Source organism: Limulus polyphemus, unplaced genomic scaffold (assembly GCF_000517525.1).
Source record: "Limulus polyphemus unplaced genomic scaffold, Limulus_polyphemus-2.1.2 Scaffold724, whole genome shotgun sequence".
In the NCBI taxonomy this organism is placed as follows: Eukaryota; Metazoa; Arthropoda; class Merostomata; order Xiphosura; family Limulidae; genus Limulus; species Limulus polyphemus.
In genome coordinates this window covers 236,259-253,346 of record NW_013666334.1, presented here as the reverse complement: position 1 = coordinate 253,346, position 17,088 = coordinate 236,259, and the positions used below count along the sequence as shown (strand labels likewise).

The following is a 17,088-nucleotide window of genomic DNA, read 5'->3' as shown; positions in this document are numbered from 1 at the left end:
TAAGACTTCTAAAAATGTTTCATCGCAATTCGATCGATGGCTTCTAATTCTGGTTACAAGATGTCGTATTCTTTTTTCTTTTCTTTTTCTCTGAAATAAATATGACGATTCTATTTATAGGAAATGAAGCAGGTGGTGCCACCTCCTCTCACTACCATAGCAACGCCACCGAAGGAAGAGCAAGTTTTAGGTTTCTCTCCACTTCGTGAACGAGTAAGTTAACAAACATGTACTGCTATGTGTGAATTACGATGTAACTAAACTTTCATGATTAGGTTTGTTGCAACCTGTGATTTATGCAGGTTTAGTGTCAGAAACATCACGTACGCACTATTTTCAGTTACTTTAATACCGTAGAAAACTGTATTCCGAATCCAAACAATTGAAGATAATAAAAATGTGTAGTCGGCAAGGTGTTGAAAGAATGTTATATTTTTATTAAGAAGGATGTCATACTAAATGATTGTTTAGTGTAACTGGTGCCAATCTGTTTGTCTGTGTGTTAAACAGCCTTTTTGCTTGTCAAAATAATGAGTGATATTTGTATTATTTTTATAACTTTGCGTCATTATAGTAAATATGTATTTTAATATATGTTAGATGTAGTGAATTTAGTATGAATTAACGTAGCTTACGACGTTCATAATACAGAATATCTTGTATAATTGGATCTAACTCCTCATATATACGGTATTCATAACATAGAACATTATTTATCACTGGGTCTACTTTCTGCGGTATTGTTAAACATAGAACATTGTTTATCAATGGATCTAATTCTTATATATACGGTATCCATAACAGTGTTTATCAGTGGATTTATCTTCTCATTTTGTCATGATATAAGTCTGTTTAGTTTAGATATTAATGATTCAATTATTGTCTGTCTGCTGCTTTCTCACACTATTTATATCTTTATCACTTAATCGTCTGCCCACTTTCTATATTCTCGACGTCAATGTATTTATACGGTATCCATAACATAGAGCAGTGTTTATCATGGCTCTAATTCGTTACGGTATTCATGGTATAGAACAGTGTTTATCACAGAAAAGTCGCTTAATTGGACAAAGCGTCAGTGAAGTAGCTTTCACTCGGTGTCGAAACTTGTACCTTAGCTTTCCACGCAACATTTCCATGACGTTTCTGCTTCGATATTTTTCTAGAGCCACTTTCCATATCGCTTAATGTTATCTACGATGCTGACGTATGTATCTCTCATCTTTATCCCATTACGTGGAGTTAGAAACCGTTCTATCATTTATACTCGTAACAGTTACCAGCAAATATAAGAACAAAGTGACGGAATGCTATTTTCTTTATCCTTTTTTAATTTTTAAAAATTATATAGGATGTAGTTGGACAGTGGCGCTCCCAAAAATTAAAAGAAAGCAATCAAATAGCCTACTTGAATCAATACTTCGAGGATTATCTCAGTACATTGAAAGTTTGGATTTCTTACTCTTTTGGCACGTGTCGCCATCTATACAATTTGTTATGTAGCAAGCATAGTGTTTTTTATTTACGAGCAGTATTTGTTTTAGCTCTGTATAATGTGAATTTCTTCCATTATTAAATCAAATACAGCTTTCAAAATTTATATTGTGACAAAACGTCTGCGCACAGCTTTTAAAATACGATGATATCGGGGATTATATTTCTACCTTTACGTCTGGTTAGTATCCCCAATTAAAAGTCATTTTGTTTTATTTTATGTTGATTGGTTAACTCCATTGGTCACTCAGGCTGACGAACTTCCTGTGTTTGTGCAGTTTGAACTTTATTAGACATCTTGTGTGGCACACACGTGCTCAATACAGTACATGTACTGCTACCTGAAAACTTCTAAAATAGCGAGAGCAAGACACGCCAGTGTGTATTGAACACACCTGAGCGTCGTTGTGAAGAAAGTGTCAGTAGAGCAGCATAGCTGACGGAACAGTTGAGGCATGGGACAACCAAACGTCGTTTATTAATCAAAACACTTTAATTTTGTGGGACATACAGAATATCGTGTAGCGTTGTTACAGTGTTAGAAGTTTTATTAGGGCCATGTTTATAAATTAATTCCAGAAGATGATTCTTATTTCTTATACAAAGAAGGAAGTACAGACATTAAAGTAATTACAACAAATCTCGGGTAAGTTCACTTGATTCAACGTAAGCCCCCCCCCCCTTTTTTTTAATTCCAGTAAAATAAAGAACCAAAGAAGTGGAAGAATATATGGAGATTATTCTTTTCATACCGTTCTTACTCATTACATGGGATTTAAATAGGACACACCTTCATATACTGCTTCATTTTCATTAAAATATTTGCTGCTATCGAAAGTTATTCAGTTTTATTTTGCTGGAGGAAATATAGACTAGAAAACGTGGCGTGAACGCTGCAGCTGCCAATCTCCCCCTCACTACCACCACCACTCACCCCAACACACACACACCTAAGTTCTGTCTTGTGTAATTATAGAAGGACGACGTGTATGGAGTTGTCATTAATTTACAGAATTCATGTAGTAGCATTAGTATAATGTATTGAACATAAAATAGAGGACAGTCCAATACAAATGTGACGTGTTGAACTTTCCTAACATGTTGCATAATTATATATAACAAGGTCAGAAACTGTAAGGGCGTGTCTAATATCGTTACACGTATTTATTCTCGTAGTGCTTATAAGCCTTGGTAGGGCGTTACACTATCGGCTATTTATTCTTAGCGAATTAAATCCTTAAAGATAATATATATATAAACTAACTTACTTTACAAGTCTTGTATGCCTTGATAAACAGGCTCGCCTTTTTTTTTTCAATTTGCTGCTTTTAAAAGATAAGTAATAACTGGAAACATGTACACCTTTAAATAGTTTTTTGTATTTGACTTGTTGTTTTCTTTATCTATTTATGAAATCTCTTGGTGGCTCAGCCATAAGCTTATAACTCTAAAATTTAGTGTTCCATTCCTTGTAGTGGACAGATAACACATGTAATTTTGTGCTACACACCAAACCAACTGTTTGTGAAATTATTTGCCCATATCGATTTCCAGCTCATTTTAATATTGGTGTGTCTTCATACAGAATTACCCTCAAGTCCTTAATGTGGTCAAAAAATGCATGAAACTGTTAACTTAGTATATTATTTTGTTATAGTTATTTTGATTCACTGTTAGTTGGGTGTGTGGGAGTGATATGGAGTTTATGCCACTGAGTGTTTCAGTAATAAATACATTATTTCCACATTTCTGTTTATTGCTGTCAGCTGCATATGGAAGTCATGCTTTAATAGTTGTATAGAAGGCAGTAATACAGGCTTTTTTTAGTTAGATTTCATGCAGTTTTTAAATGAAATATCCTGGAAGGAGTTTAGCCAGTGCTTATGTTCTGAAAAGATGTATGTTGTTTTTATGCTGACCCGTTTTCATATGAATTCACTTAACAACAGTAATGCCATTTGTATGGATGATATTTACTGGATGTAAACAAGCAGAACTACTTTATTGGGATTTCAACCAATAATTCACCCTCCTTTCCAAGAATGGTTGTGAAGCTCCATTAGGAATGTGCATATTTAAGGACCAAATGTCTGGTAAAAGATGAATAGGAGATCTAGAAACCACTGGTGTATTCAAGTTTAGGAGGAAAGTTACAAAGTGTGACAGCCCTGGCTGATTCAACTAGTTTAAATAATTTAATTGCATTTCCTTCAACTATTTGAAATATTCAAATAATATATAAATAACTTACCATTGTTATGGGTTAATAGTAGATTGTTACAGCATAACAATCAGTATTTTAAGTTTAAAATAATGCTATTTGTTTTGATGGCAGAAACTTCTTTATTTGAATAAAATGAACACAAATTAGTTTAATGTGTAATGTATTGTTAAAGTAGAAATTGATTGTTTGGTTGTTTTCCAGTTTTACAGTAATTTTACATCATTCTTCTTTTCATTTCTTACATTGTTAAGCACAATCTATTTGAAAGGCACTCTGTGTTTATTTTTCATGTAAAAGAATGATAAATATATATCTGTAACAATATTTAAATAGCCAGTTAATGTATGTTATATATGAATAGTCCAGTTATTACACCTTTTGTAAAACAATTTCCTGGTTTTATAAGTTCTCTATTGTAGACAATTTGGTTGAGTAGAATTCTTGACAATATCTGTTTGCAACTTATAATTATTAAGTATTTGTAATTATCAGTAACTGGTTATAATCAATACAAACCACACAATACTTATTTTGTTAATGGGGAAACTAATTAAAAATATTCAGAAATCTTCATGTGGTAAACATGCCAATTTTTCATAATTAATGGAAAAGACTGAATATACACACAAATATATATATGTGTGTGTGTGTGTATTGTACGTTAATCATTCAAAATTCACTGTTTTACTTCAAAAATGAAATTGACTAGCGACTGAAATGGAAAATTAATATGGTTCCTCCACTTTTTATTTAGAAAAACTACTATTCTTTGCTACTATACATATAAAACTGACATCACAATGAAAGACAAACTAACATCAAAGTGACACAAATAGATGATAGTCATCATCCATGTACAAATTAACATAAAAGTGAGATAAAAAGATGTCTCCATCCATATATGAATTAACATCAAAGTGACACAAATAGATGATAGTCATCATCCATGTACAAATTAACATAAAAGTTAGATAAAAAAGATGTCTCCATCCATATATGAATTAACATCAAAGTGAAACAAATAGATGATAGTCATCATCCATGTACAAATTAACATAAAAGTGGGATAAAAAGATGTCTTCATCTATATATGAACTAACATCAAAGTGACACAAATAGATGATAGTCATCATCCATATACAAATTAACATAAAAGTGAGACGAAAAGTCATGCAAATTAACATCAAAGTGACACAAAGAGATTATACAGTCATTATCCATGTACAAATTAACATCAAAGTGAGACAAAGAGTCATGCAAATTAACATCAAAGTGACACAAAGAGATTATACAGTCTTCACCTACTTACAAAATAAAATCAAAGTAACACAAAGAGATGATACAGTCTCCATTCACATATAAACTGACATCAAAATGAAAAATAAATTCTGAAGTATTCATTTAAAAAAAAAGATTTGTAAATTATTAAATATTTTGTTTTAGGAATACGCTTTATCATTTAAAATCTAATAGAATCAAATTTACCATAGTACTAAAATATGGAATAGAAGACAAATAAGAAGTGATCATATTAGGTATTAGTGTTCAAAAGTGAAATATAATAATTTAACCTGTTAAAGTGAACATGGGAATAAAAAAGTAGAATCGGGAAATCTTAGAATCTGTAAAAAGTAAGACATTACTTACATAGTACAATCAAAAATAGAGAAAAAGCTTGCAAATATTAAAATTCTTAAGAACTATAGAAATTCTAAGTAAAGCCAAAAAGTGAAATTAGAGAAAAGTTAACAAAATTGTTAGATATGATAAACAATTGTAAAATAAACATTTTATGCTTCCATAAACAATTTGCCATAAGTTGGCCGGATGTCATAGCTTTGGATTTTGGAACTGATAAGGTGGGTTTGAATCCATGTGATATCAAGAAATATTCCCAGTACTGTGTAAAAGAGGGACAGTTAATCTCTTACTTTTGATGGTAGAAGGCTTCTGACTTGCTGTCTTCCCTGTGGTCTGTAGTTCAAAATTAGGGGGTAGCAGCACATAACCTTAGTAGATTTGCCATATATTAAATACAAAAATCTTTTAAAAAGTTATGTAAAATATTATATTTTATTGTAAGTGTAAGGTTTCATGCAGTCATTAGTAAAGGTAACCAACAATATCAGGCTTAAAATGTAGTGCTATGAATGTGGTCATGGACTGCTTCCACTGTTTTGAGATATAACGCATGGACCATTCTGGCCAATGCAAAGGTACTTTGGTACATGCAATAATAAATACCACTTTTGTTTTGCATGGGCTTTACTTGTTTTGCCACCTTCCTCTTTGCTCAGTTGAGTTCTCACTTGTTGCATTATGGTGGTAAAATTGAAATAGCAGCCAAACTTGAACCATCTGGCTGATTGTTTATCTATGTAAATGTGATTCTTGTTAGGTCTACCTGATTTTCTTTACTATATTTCAACAACAGAATTGGTTCAGCCAGGTTCTCACAACAACTGGTGACACCAGACATACATAGGTGTTTTAACAATGTGAAATCTATGATTATTACATAGTGAAACTATTGCAGCTATGACTTAGATGTGAAAATGTAGTACATTGATGTAGTTAGAATGATTAAGAAAATTGAAGTGAAATTCTGGCTAATGCAATTAGTTTAATTAGGGAACAGAATAAAGTTTTTAGATGTGGCAGGTATTAATAATTTTACTACACCTTTCAAAAAGATGTTTAGGTAATGGATAAAGTTTCTAATTATGTGTATTTTCGATTCTTTTTTTTTTTGTGGATTTAATACTTTTGTAATACATGATATGTTGAATGTCAGTGAAAATGAGTGAGCCATGATTTTTCATGTATGCTATCATACCAAATGCACAATTCTCAAACAACACTTTTTACACAGTATAGTACAGTGATGGTTATTTAGAATCTCTAAAAGTTTTTTTTTTTTTCTTTGTTCTGGTGGAAGAAGTTTCTGTGTGGATCTTCACTATAAAGTTTCAGTGTTTTAGAGACTCACTTCCTTGATTTTAAGCATTATGCAAATGCCACAATTGTCCAAAGAATAGTATCATTTTTAAATGTATAGAGTATTCTAACTAGGTTGTGGGTTAAATTTTATAACAACCAAATTCCAAAACATTTTTTTTGCACCTATTCTTGGTGGTTATAAAAAAAAAAGTAAATATCCTGCTATTTAGAAAATTAGCCTTATTTGACACAGTGAAGGATAGATTTGATGCATTTTTTATCGCATGCTACAAACTAGATTCAACCCATGGTTTAGTGGCCACTCATGCTATTACTTAGTTATAGAATTTAGATTTGTTTTTGGAAGGGAATAATGGCTAAGATACATTTGAAGTATTATACAGTGTGTCCAAACTTACTTTTTAGTGGTATATATAGTAATGTAAGTATATGGATCTTGGGTTAAGGATTCTTCTACAGTAGGTGTCTGTGATTTGTTGGTAATAAATTCAACAATAAATGAACAGCACGCACTCCACTTGTTTTTAAAATAATATATATTTGAAACAAGTTAAATGTATGTACAAAATTCTTTACACTATGGAGACCACAGTTGAATCTTAAACACTATACAGTTCTCTTCTTCTTGTCAAAAGTCCACTTAGGCCAATTCAATTGCTTTAGAATTCAGTTGACAAGCCTATCTATTTTTCTCTCTATTTCTATTGTGATAGCATTTGTGTATATTTCACTTATGTTGTCATTGAGTTACTGTGTTTGTGTCCTGTACTTTTAATAATTGTCTGCTTGTGTACTTCCAATAGTCGTCTGCCTTTTGTCAAAGTCCAGTGAGGTGGGTTCACTTACTTTAGAACACCGTTTGATGAGATAACTTATTCTCTTTATCTCTTTCAAAATTGTTAATCTCACTCTAATTTGAGTAATAGAACTTTTCTCTGACTGATCTTCTCTTTCACGTGACTTTCTTTTTCTCTCTGTGTCGGCTCGTCTGGTCATTGTGATTGATACATCTATCACTTAGGCCTTGATATAATATCAAGGCTATCTACATAGCCTTGATATTAATGGATTGCAAACACAATGTTTGAAAGCCTTGACATCAGTGAATTACAAACACAAAATAAATAAATTAATAATACTGCCTACACTAAACAGTCTTTTATATCTGACACAGGGATAGAAATAATGAAATAAAATTACTTTCACTCAAGGGAAGCTGTCAGGAATATTACATTCCCTCATGTAAGGTTGCATATCCTCATGAATTGTTGTTTTTATTTAATCCATGCAATATGTTCTCTTTCATTGGTCATAACTAAAGGAATATGGATGGATCATGCATTCACGATAAGGAAAGCCAACCAAAAATATGAAATTCCTCAAGCAAAGTTAAGTTCCTCAGGAATGTAATACTTCTATTCTTGTTAAACCTAGGCGGAGTCTTTCACCATTTTGTAAGGAGACTTTAGTTTTTGTATTAATTTTACTTCTTTTATGTTTTAGTGTGTTCTTAGCTGTGTGTTGTCAAAACGTTTCATGTGGTTTCTTTCATCACCAACCACAAATTGTTTACTCACTATATATATATATATATTTTTTTTTTGTTCTTTGTTATAAGATAATAACTATTTGTAAAAGATATCTCTTTTAGTCTCAAGTTATTGCTACTGCTAAAGTCTTTTTCTGTAGCCATAGGTTACTGTTACCTGTAAAACAGTTTACCTTTAGCCATAGGCTATTGTTACCTGTAAAACTGTTGTATTTAACAATAGGTTGTTACCTATAAATTTGTCTTTCTTTAGTCATAGGTTATTGCTGCTGTTTTTTGTCTACCAGTTATTGCTACTGATAAAACGGTTTGTCTTTAGCTATAAAACAGTTTTTCTTTGACCATAGGTTATTGTTATCTGTAAGACAGTTTTCCCCTAGACAGGAATTGTTGCTACAAGCAAAACAATTGTCCATAGCTGTACAGATAGGCATGTCCTTTAGGATCATTCTTGTTTATTGATGGAGTGAGTGACAAACCTCCTGCACAAAGTCTGACTTCTGCTTACCTTGTAGTTACTCACATGTTTGTGTTGATTAATGCATAGTGGTATAACTTCTGAGTAGGTTATGAGGAAGATTAGCATCTGTTGGTACATTTTAAGTATTTATTTCAACAAAAAATTTACTGTGTTGTTTACCTAATATCTCGTTTGGGCGAGACCACTTACAGTTTAAAATTTTAATATCCACATATACATGTCACTTTTCATTTTATGTTTCTAACTATCGAGTGTGTGCATAATGATGGATTAATGTAAGCACACCTGATGCTGTATTATTTAGAATTAACTTCATTTCGTTGATATGTTTTAATATATACATGTTCACTAATATACAGGTACAGGGTGTCTATAAACATCGTTTTGTGTATTTGAAACAGGTGACGTAAATTGCGCTCATGCATAAGGGATCATGTGATGTACATTTCACTGATTTGTCGAAATTATTTCAGGGGCTGCAACATTTTCAAATTAGCCTTTGAACACGTGGTCTGAACACAACAGTTTTTCCGTTGCTAGCACTGGGAAGCACAACATGATATAATGTTTGAAATAGTCAATCATATTGGTAGAGGTAAACCATAAAAATGGATGTAATATTCGGGGCATACTCCTTCAGAGATCAACACAACATGTGGGCTATGCAGCTGTTGTTGTCAGCATATTCGTTAGAAGTTCTCAACACCCTTATACATCGTGTTTAGCCATTACACCTCCCTGACTTCACCGGCAAGGCTACTGGTTATGGTTTTTTTTCTAGAAAAAAGAAGAGAGAGAGAGAGACGGGGAGGAGGTCTGTCAACATAAGCCAACAACCATTTCTCAACTGAAAGGTGCCATTGCATTAGAGGTTTTGGCGAATCCTGGGGTGAAGTTTAGTGACTTAAGTAAAGCTGATAATGATTACAATTCACTTATTTAATGTAGTTCACACCATAAAATATTTTTTTCATTTAATTGAGGATATAAATAGCACCTCAACCACCACTGTGTCTGTTTTATCTCAGCCAGCCTGATGAGCCCTGGTATTGGACGAAAGGCTTTGTCAGCACCGGATATGGTAGATGTAGTGTGGTTTACACATTCTTTGCTTTCTCTCAGTACAATTACTGGTGACAGAACTGAAGAGCTTGTATAGTGGCGCCCCTAGTGTTATTTATACAAACAAGTATAATGCACACAGTAGAGATTTTTCAAGATATCCTTAGTGGCTTTATAATCACATTGTAAACTATACATTAAATACATGTTTTATAGCAGTAGAAATGCTTAGTTCTTGATGATTGTAAAAGTTTTTAGCTTCATGTGTAAGTCATAGTTTTCCTCGCTCATGGCCACTTTTAGTCAACTGCAAAGGTCTACCACCATATAGTTAGCACAACGCACTATACTAAAATTTGGGCACAGAGGTATTTCTGTGTGTTGCTGAGGGTCTACTACCATATAGTTAGCACAACACTACATATTAGAATTTGGGCACGGAAGTATTTCTGTAAAGGCTCTATCACCATATAGTTAGAACAACGCTCTATACTAGAATTTAGGCACGGAGATATTCCTGTGTGTTGCTAATAATAGTTAGCACAACGCTATATACTAGACTTCGGGGCACGAAGATATTCCTGTGTGTACCAGAAAGTTGTGTTCTAGCTCGATCAGTAACTGGTAGGTGGTTGCTGAGTTTCGGCCGGAAACGGACTTTCTGTAAGTAGGCATGCTTCCGCTGTGTTAGTATTCAAGTTTATGTGTCATTGTATAGACAATGAAAACGAGTTTCGTGAGTGAACCAATGATACTAGTTATAACTACTGTCTCACAGTGGTTGAACTTTGAAACGTTTTAATATGCCGTTACCTAGGGTGTGTGTAATAAAAATAACTTTGAAATTTGAGTTAATTAATACCCAAACGACACAGAGCGATAACAGAAATGTTTTAAGCCAATGATTTTGAATATGGGGCAATTTGAATATAATGGAGGGGTCAATTTGAAAATGCTACAATAAGAAAATTTTTTCATTTGGGTGTGAAATTTAGGTAAATTTTCAAATTTGACATTATATTATTATACCTTTTCAACACCAAATTTGTTTTTATATTGAGGGGGCATCAAATTTTTTGAGGTGTCGAGGTGGGGCATGGAGCAAAAAAGGTTAAGAACCACTGCTTTAAGCGGAAATGGTGATCGTTCATACGTCTGTTCATCAAAACATTTGCACATACCCAAAGTTTCTACATTTCTTCGTTAGATCAACTTGCATTTGTTACTCTGTGTATCCATGCTTATGAAAAAGTTGAGTACACCAATTTTGTTTTATTTTTCTGTGAAATGGCAAACTAAACAATCAGTGTTGTAGAACTACATGTATATGAATCATCCGCATTCTTAAGCGAATCATTACGACCAAAGAAAGTAAATTAACTAAATTTGTTGTTTGCATATTTAAGAACAGGTTATACATGTTAGCCAAAATTTGAACACACATTTGTACTGACTGTACTAAAAAGCAAGTGTTTTAATTATTATTATTGTATGCCCGCAGACATACCGCTGAACGAAAAACAACGCTAGATCCGGGTTTCGATACCCGTGGTGGCCAGAGCACAGATAGCCCATTGTGTAGCTTTGTGCTTAATTACAAACAAACGTTCAGCGTAGTCTAAGTAGAGGACTTGCGTGTATTTAGCCTTTATTAGAAAGACTTTCACTCGCTGTATAATTATAAAGGTCTTTTCTTGCATAACCTTACAGTAAGGCTCACGGATCCTCATTTGCCATTAGTATATAACTGTTATATTTTATGCCTCATGTAATGTTTGTTATTATTCTAAATGAATGCAGATTTTTATTTTAAACCTTTTTCAGAAATTTTTGTTTTCTCTTTTAGGTTCTGTCGCCACCACCTAATTCACAGGAGGAAAGTAAGTATTCGGATACCTTACAATTTATTTAATTGTATCATTACTGATCTTGGATCCAATGACGTTGATATTTTTTTTCAGATTCAGAATTTCTTTAAACCTCAAACTTTCAATTTCATTAGCATAAGTCCTTATATTATTATATTTGTTATTTTTGTCCTAGTACATCTATCTGGATGCTATGTGATGCTATTTGTGTCCTATTATCCTGTACTTTTATTTCATTATACATTGGTTATATGTGATTGATGGGGGAGTACTTGATTTAAATTGTAACAAATATTATCAATTAATTAGTTCCCTGGTGGCTCAACAGTAATTATATCGGCTTATAAAGCTAAAAATTGGGTTTCGATTCCCGGGTAGCCAGAGCACAATATATCTTTGTACTTAACAACAAGCAAACAAAATCACTTGATTAAAGATTATTTATTTTGTACCATATCTACGTAGACAATTGAATAGGACTCGGTTAACAACCATACATGTCTTTCTTTTGGCAATGGCCAAGGAAAATGATTTTGAATTTTTGGTCAGTATGGTGTTAAGCGATACCTGAACGGTGTTATTTATGTTACTGAGATGATAGTATAGTCAGAAACGGATAGAGAAAATGTAATTATTTTATTAAATACACTTTTCCAAAAATTGAAAGTTCTGCAGATTCAAATCTCGTTGAAAAAGGAAAAACACGCCTGAAGCATTGATTACAGTATGTAAAAATGTGGACAGTAAGGGTATTATTGAATTATTATATTTCGCACGTTATTGTCGTTACAGGACTGCCAGAAAAAAATTAATTCCTGAAATGAAATTGAGAAAATTAATTTCTCGTTAGTTATACTTCAAGGAAAAATAATTTTTAAAACGCAATGTCCTTTGTAAAACCTAGAAGCGTTTACGATAAAACCGTTGAAAGTAGTCTGCCACGATGCGCGGGAAAACAGCTTCTATTAAATGCCCCTTTTACGAGTAATAATTATATCATGGACCATAATTGGTTTTGTTATATCTGTCGTTATGTTTGGTAGTTTTGTTAACCTTTATATGCTTGCCAACATTAAATATTGCACCTTTCTTTCACCTCAATTGGTAGTATTAACTACAAAGAACTTAGTAACAACAAGGTAACTTAAATAAAATTTTATGCAGAAGTGTTAAAAGAAAGGGATAATTTTTAAGTTGTGAGATCTGACTGTGACTGATGCACAAAAGGAAAAATGTTATATTGAAGAAAACACCCTCCAATTGAAACGTGATGATTAAATCCTCTGTATAAGTTAATCGTATGTTTGTATGACGTATAAAGTTCCCTAACGGTTCCAGTAGTGAGTGTCCTTTTTATCTTCTTATCACTGTTTGTGGCAATGCCAACTGGAACACGCATTGCAGTATTTTTAGTTACACCACATACCGGGTGAAAGAGCGTAGCATTTATTTTTTATGGCTGTTTTTAATCGTATTATTTCAAAATAACCGTGAAATGGACTTGCATAGGGGGGGTGGGGGGTGGGGCTTAAACACTTTTTGTTGAAAAATTAATCTGTTCTGACAGTGACTCCGCACGGAGATGACACATTTCAAGCTTACATTTTCACTGAAGTGGTATGGGAAGAGTCATCTAGATTTATAGCTGTAAGGAAGAGGAATGAGGGGGCTCTTGTTCCATCTGTGTATCTTTATTGTTATCTATTTAACTTGAGTACGTCCCAGTCATTCAGCAGAATTATTTATCTTAATGTTTCTCTGATGGAATGCACGAAACCTATTGAGTGACACCAATGAAATTCTCAGAAGAATCCTTTTCGATAGAATTAAAATAGACGCATGTTTGAAGTAAATTTAAAGTCAACTGTTTACTATTTATGGTTACCGCCTGTTTACAGATCACCAGGCTATTTGGAGATATTCTTTTTTAAAAAAACACTACAAAAAATAAGATAAACAGGTTTATTTTAGAGCGAGCTGGTGTGATAGAGATGAAAGTGGAATAAAGAAAATAATATTCCATTTTTGGAATCGTGTGTTGGATTAAAGGATTTCTGAGGGTGTATATCGATTTTTATCTGCTTGCAGTTGGTTGCGTTTGACTCGCACATCATCGAGACGCATAAAACCAGCGAAATTGCCTTTTCTGACCATCTAAGTACGTCACAAGATCGCACGTGTGTGACGTCATTCGCATTTCAGACGTAACTAGTGTATATGACAAAGGCTGTTTTTTACCTGTGCATTTATTTTATAATATTTACTGTATGAAAGTAATGTTAAGAGAGTTACATTTAATAATAATATTTCATGAAAAAAATTCATAGTTAGACTTTTTAGCAGAGGCAGCAATCTAAACATGGCTAATAATTGGTAAATTGTTATGATTTATATAAAGAAAGACAGGTAAAAGTTTCTTTTTATTTTGACATCGAATATAACGATGATTCCACGCTGTAATATTTTTAACGTTTTTATGATTGTTAAAAACGTAGTTTGTATACATTTCTCTTCATATTACTTAATTAACATATATAATTTGATATTTCACGTGAACTGAATGAAATGACGATTGAACAGATTCAGGTATGTAATTGTTGCATCGTTTCAGTTTACTCCATACACGAGAACAAAGCACGTTTAATTAAAAGTATTATTCACAACAGTAAAAATAAGAAACAGTTTAGTTTGCTTCAGGCTGATGAATCGTCCCCCAGTGGCTTAGCGGGAAGTCTGAAGGCTTATAACGCAAGAAATCGGGTTGTTGATATCTTTGGTGAGGACAGCACAGATTGACTATTGTATCGCTTGGGCTTCACTACAAACAGACAAATCAGACTTATTGATACGGTATTGACAGCACCTCAGTGACACAGCGGGAAATTTCCGGACTTATAATGCAAGAAATTGGGTTTTGATACTCGTGATGGACACGGCATTAATAGCCCATTATTTAGTTTTGAGCTTAACTACACACAAAACAAAACAAAAACAGTATTGATAATGTAGCATCAATTTTCTTTTATCATAAATGTGACCTATTATTTAGTGTGCTGGACTCTGAACCCGAAGGTTTATGGTAGGCGTCCCGTTGCTGCAAAATTGCACCTGCACTTTGGGGTACTGTGTGTTATAAGAGTGACTGTGAAATCTCACTCTTCGATTAGAATAGCTGAAGAGTTGCTGGTGAGTGGTCTTGATTAGCTGCCCCCTGGTCCCACCCCATCCCTGGAGGGCAATGTCTTTCAGATGCGTTAAACAGGTACACGTCAGCTAGTTAACTATAAACCTAGTGGGAAAAGGGGGAAACGTGAAACCATAGTGAACAGAATGTTTATATAATGGACACTCATGTCCGTATTATGGATTATATACAAATAGAAATAACATGCTTTCAATGATAACGTGTATACCAGTAATATTAACCAAATGATTAACATCTCAAATACCTGCCTCAACATAAATGCGAAACATTTCAACTCCTGACAATGCCCTCATAGTTGTTTTTGTTAAGAGTCTGGAATACTTTGAATACATTTAATACAAACAAACCCAAACTTCCAATCACACATTTTTCATTTGTCTTTCATACACGACAATAATTCAGACACAAGTGCTATAAATGCACTAATTATGCCATTATACATAAATTGTATTATCTAGGCACTCTTGGGATGTACAAGTCAGGAAGTCGAACCTCTCCAGTTCCAGGAGTGATATTCTATTGAGCCTTGTGGGTTAGAATACAGTACCGCGGCTGTCAGAGGACATGTTAGTTTCAACGTAGGATAATAGAGTGTGAAGCAATATTTCCCCTATACCCACATAAATTTAGAGAACATAATAAGTTCAGATGTTACATACCAGCCTAAATACACACTACCACTGAAACTGTCCTGTGCGACGAGAAACTGGCGGATAGGTGAGATGTAAAATTCGAAGAGTATTACTGAAACTGTCCTGTGCGACGAGAAACTGGCGGATAGGTGAGATGTAAAATTCGAAGAGTATTTCTTAATTCCAGTCAAAAACTTCAATCATGAGAGTGATGGTCAAATCCCACTATTGGTTCTCACAGGAGTAGCCTAAGAGTTAACGCTGGGTGGTGTTGACTAGCTATCTACGTTCTACTCTGTAACTTCAAGATTAGGGAAGGCTAGCGCAGGTAGCCCTTGTGTAACTTTGTGACAAGACTAGCTCAAGAACTAACAATGGGTGATGTTGACTAGCTGTCTTCCTTTTAGTTTGTTACTTCAAGATTAGGGAAGGCTAGCGCAGGTGGCCCTCATGTAACTTTGTGATAAGAGTAGCTCAAGAACAAACAATGGTCAATGTTGACTAGCTGTTTTCCTTCTAGTCTGTTACTTCAAGATTAGGGAAGGCTAGCGTAGGTGGCCCTCGTGCAACTTTGTGATAAGAGTAGCTCAAGAACTAACAATGGGCGATGTTGACCAGCTGCCTTCCTTCTAGTCTGTTACTTCAAGATTAGGGAAGGCTAGTGCAGGTGGCCCTCGTGCAACTTCGCGTAAAATCCAACCAAGTGTGAGTTTGAACCTTCTGAGAAGGTCAAGTCGTGCAACGATAATAATCCAGTGGAATTAAATATTACCAATAATCGTTCTCTAAAGCTATATAAAAGATAAGGTAATTTGCAAATGAAACTTGGCATCAAGTAATAAATTCCGAATATTTACATAGAAAAGGTTTTCATATAATACATTACGGATTAACTGGTTATTATGAGATATGTCTGTGTATTGCCATGTGTACAAATAATAATTAATATTTTACTTCCACAACGATAGTGTAATTGGTGTTACCGTCTATAGCGAGAAGAGAGCTAAATGATTTATTTTAACAACGAATCTCTGAATCAACCAGACCATGTACGGTATTCCACCCCCCGTGAGGTATACATACGGGTATTTTCTCAAGAGAGTCAACTCTTACAAATTGTACTGACTTTTCAATGTCGTATGAGGAATCTAATGATATTCGTCAAACTGAAAAGGACTGAAGGAGCTAGTTAATTTTTGTTTTAGTAGATGGAAAAATGTTTTACTAAACCTTGCCCGAGGTCACAGTGTTGTTGTAATAGAATATCCATTGAAATTCTCGTAAAGCCAGTAGTAAGGACAACCAGCAGTTTTTATATCAAGATTACACATATCTCCGAGAAGAGATGTCAAAAAAGCATCAAATTCAAGGTTTACTTACAAGTATACGGTAGCAAAGTTATTGACGTGCTGCTACCAGCGCAGCAGACGTGGATACGATCGTGACGGGATACCCGGTTGCAGAGAGAGCAAACTGTAAAAGGGGCCAGAGAAGAGTTTTCGTTGGTGCTAATAAAAGCACCAAACGGCCGAACGCCTACTCACAGACCGAGTACGTTCACAACATCTCACAAGAACGGTGAGAATGGTTAACTTGGAGAGAGAGAGAGAGA

The 17,088-nt window shown here is 33.9% G+C and overlaps 1 protein-coding gene across 1 annotated transcript in view; it reads left to right on the top strand.

Annotated features, from left to right (window-relative positions):
- LOC106460180 (AF4/FMR2 family member 4-like) overlaps positions 1 to 17,088 on the top strand; it is a 174,629-nt gene that overhangs the window by 57,263 nt on the left and 100,278 nt on the right. Inside the window, exons 5-6 of the mRNA XM_013919867.2 lie at positions 121 to 213; positions 11,618 to 11,651. Of these exons, the coding sequence (XP_013775321.1) occupies positions 121 to 213; positions 11,618 to 11,651 (127 nt within the window). The remainder of the gene's footprint in view (positions 1 to 120; positions 214 to 11,617; positions 11,652 to 17,088) is intronic.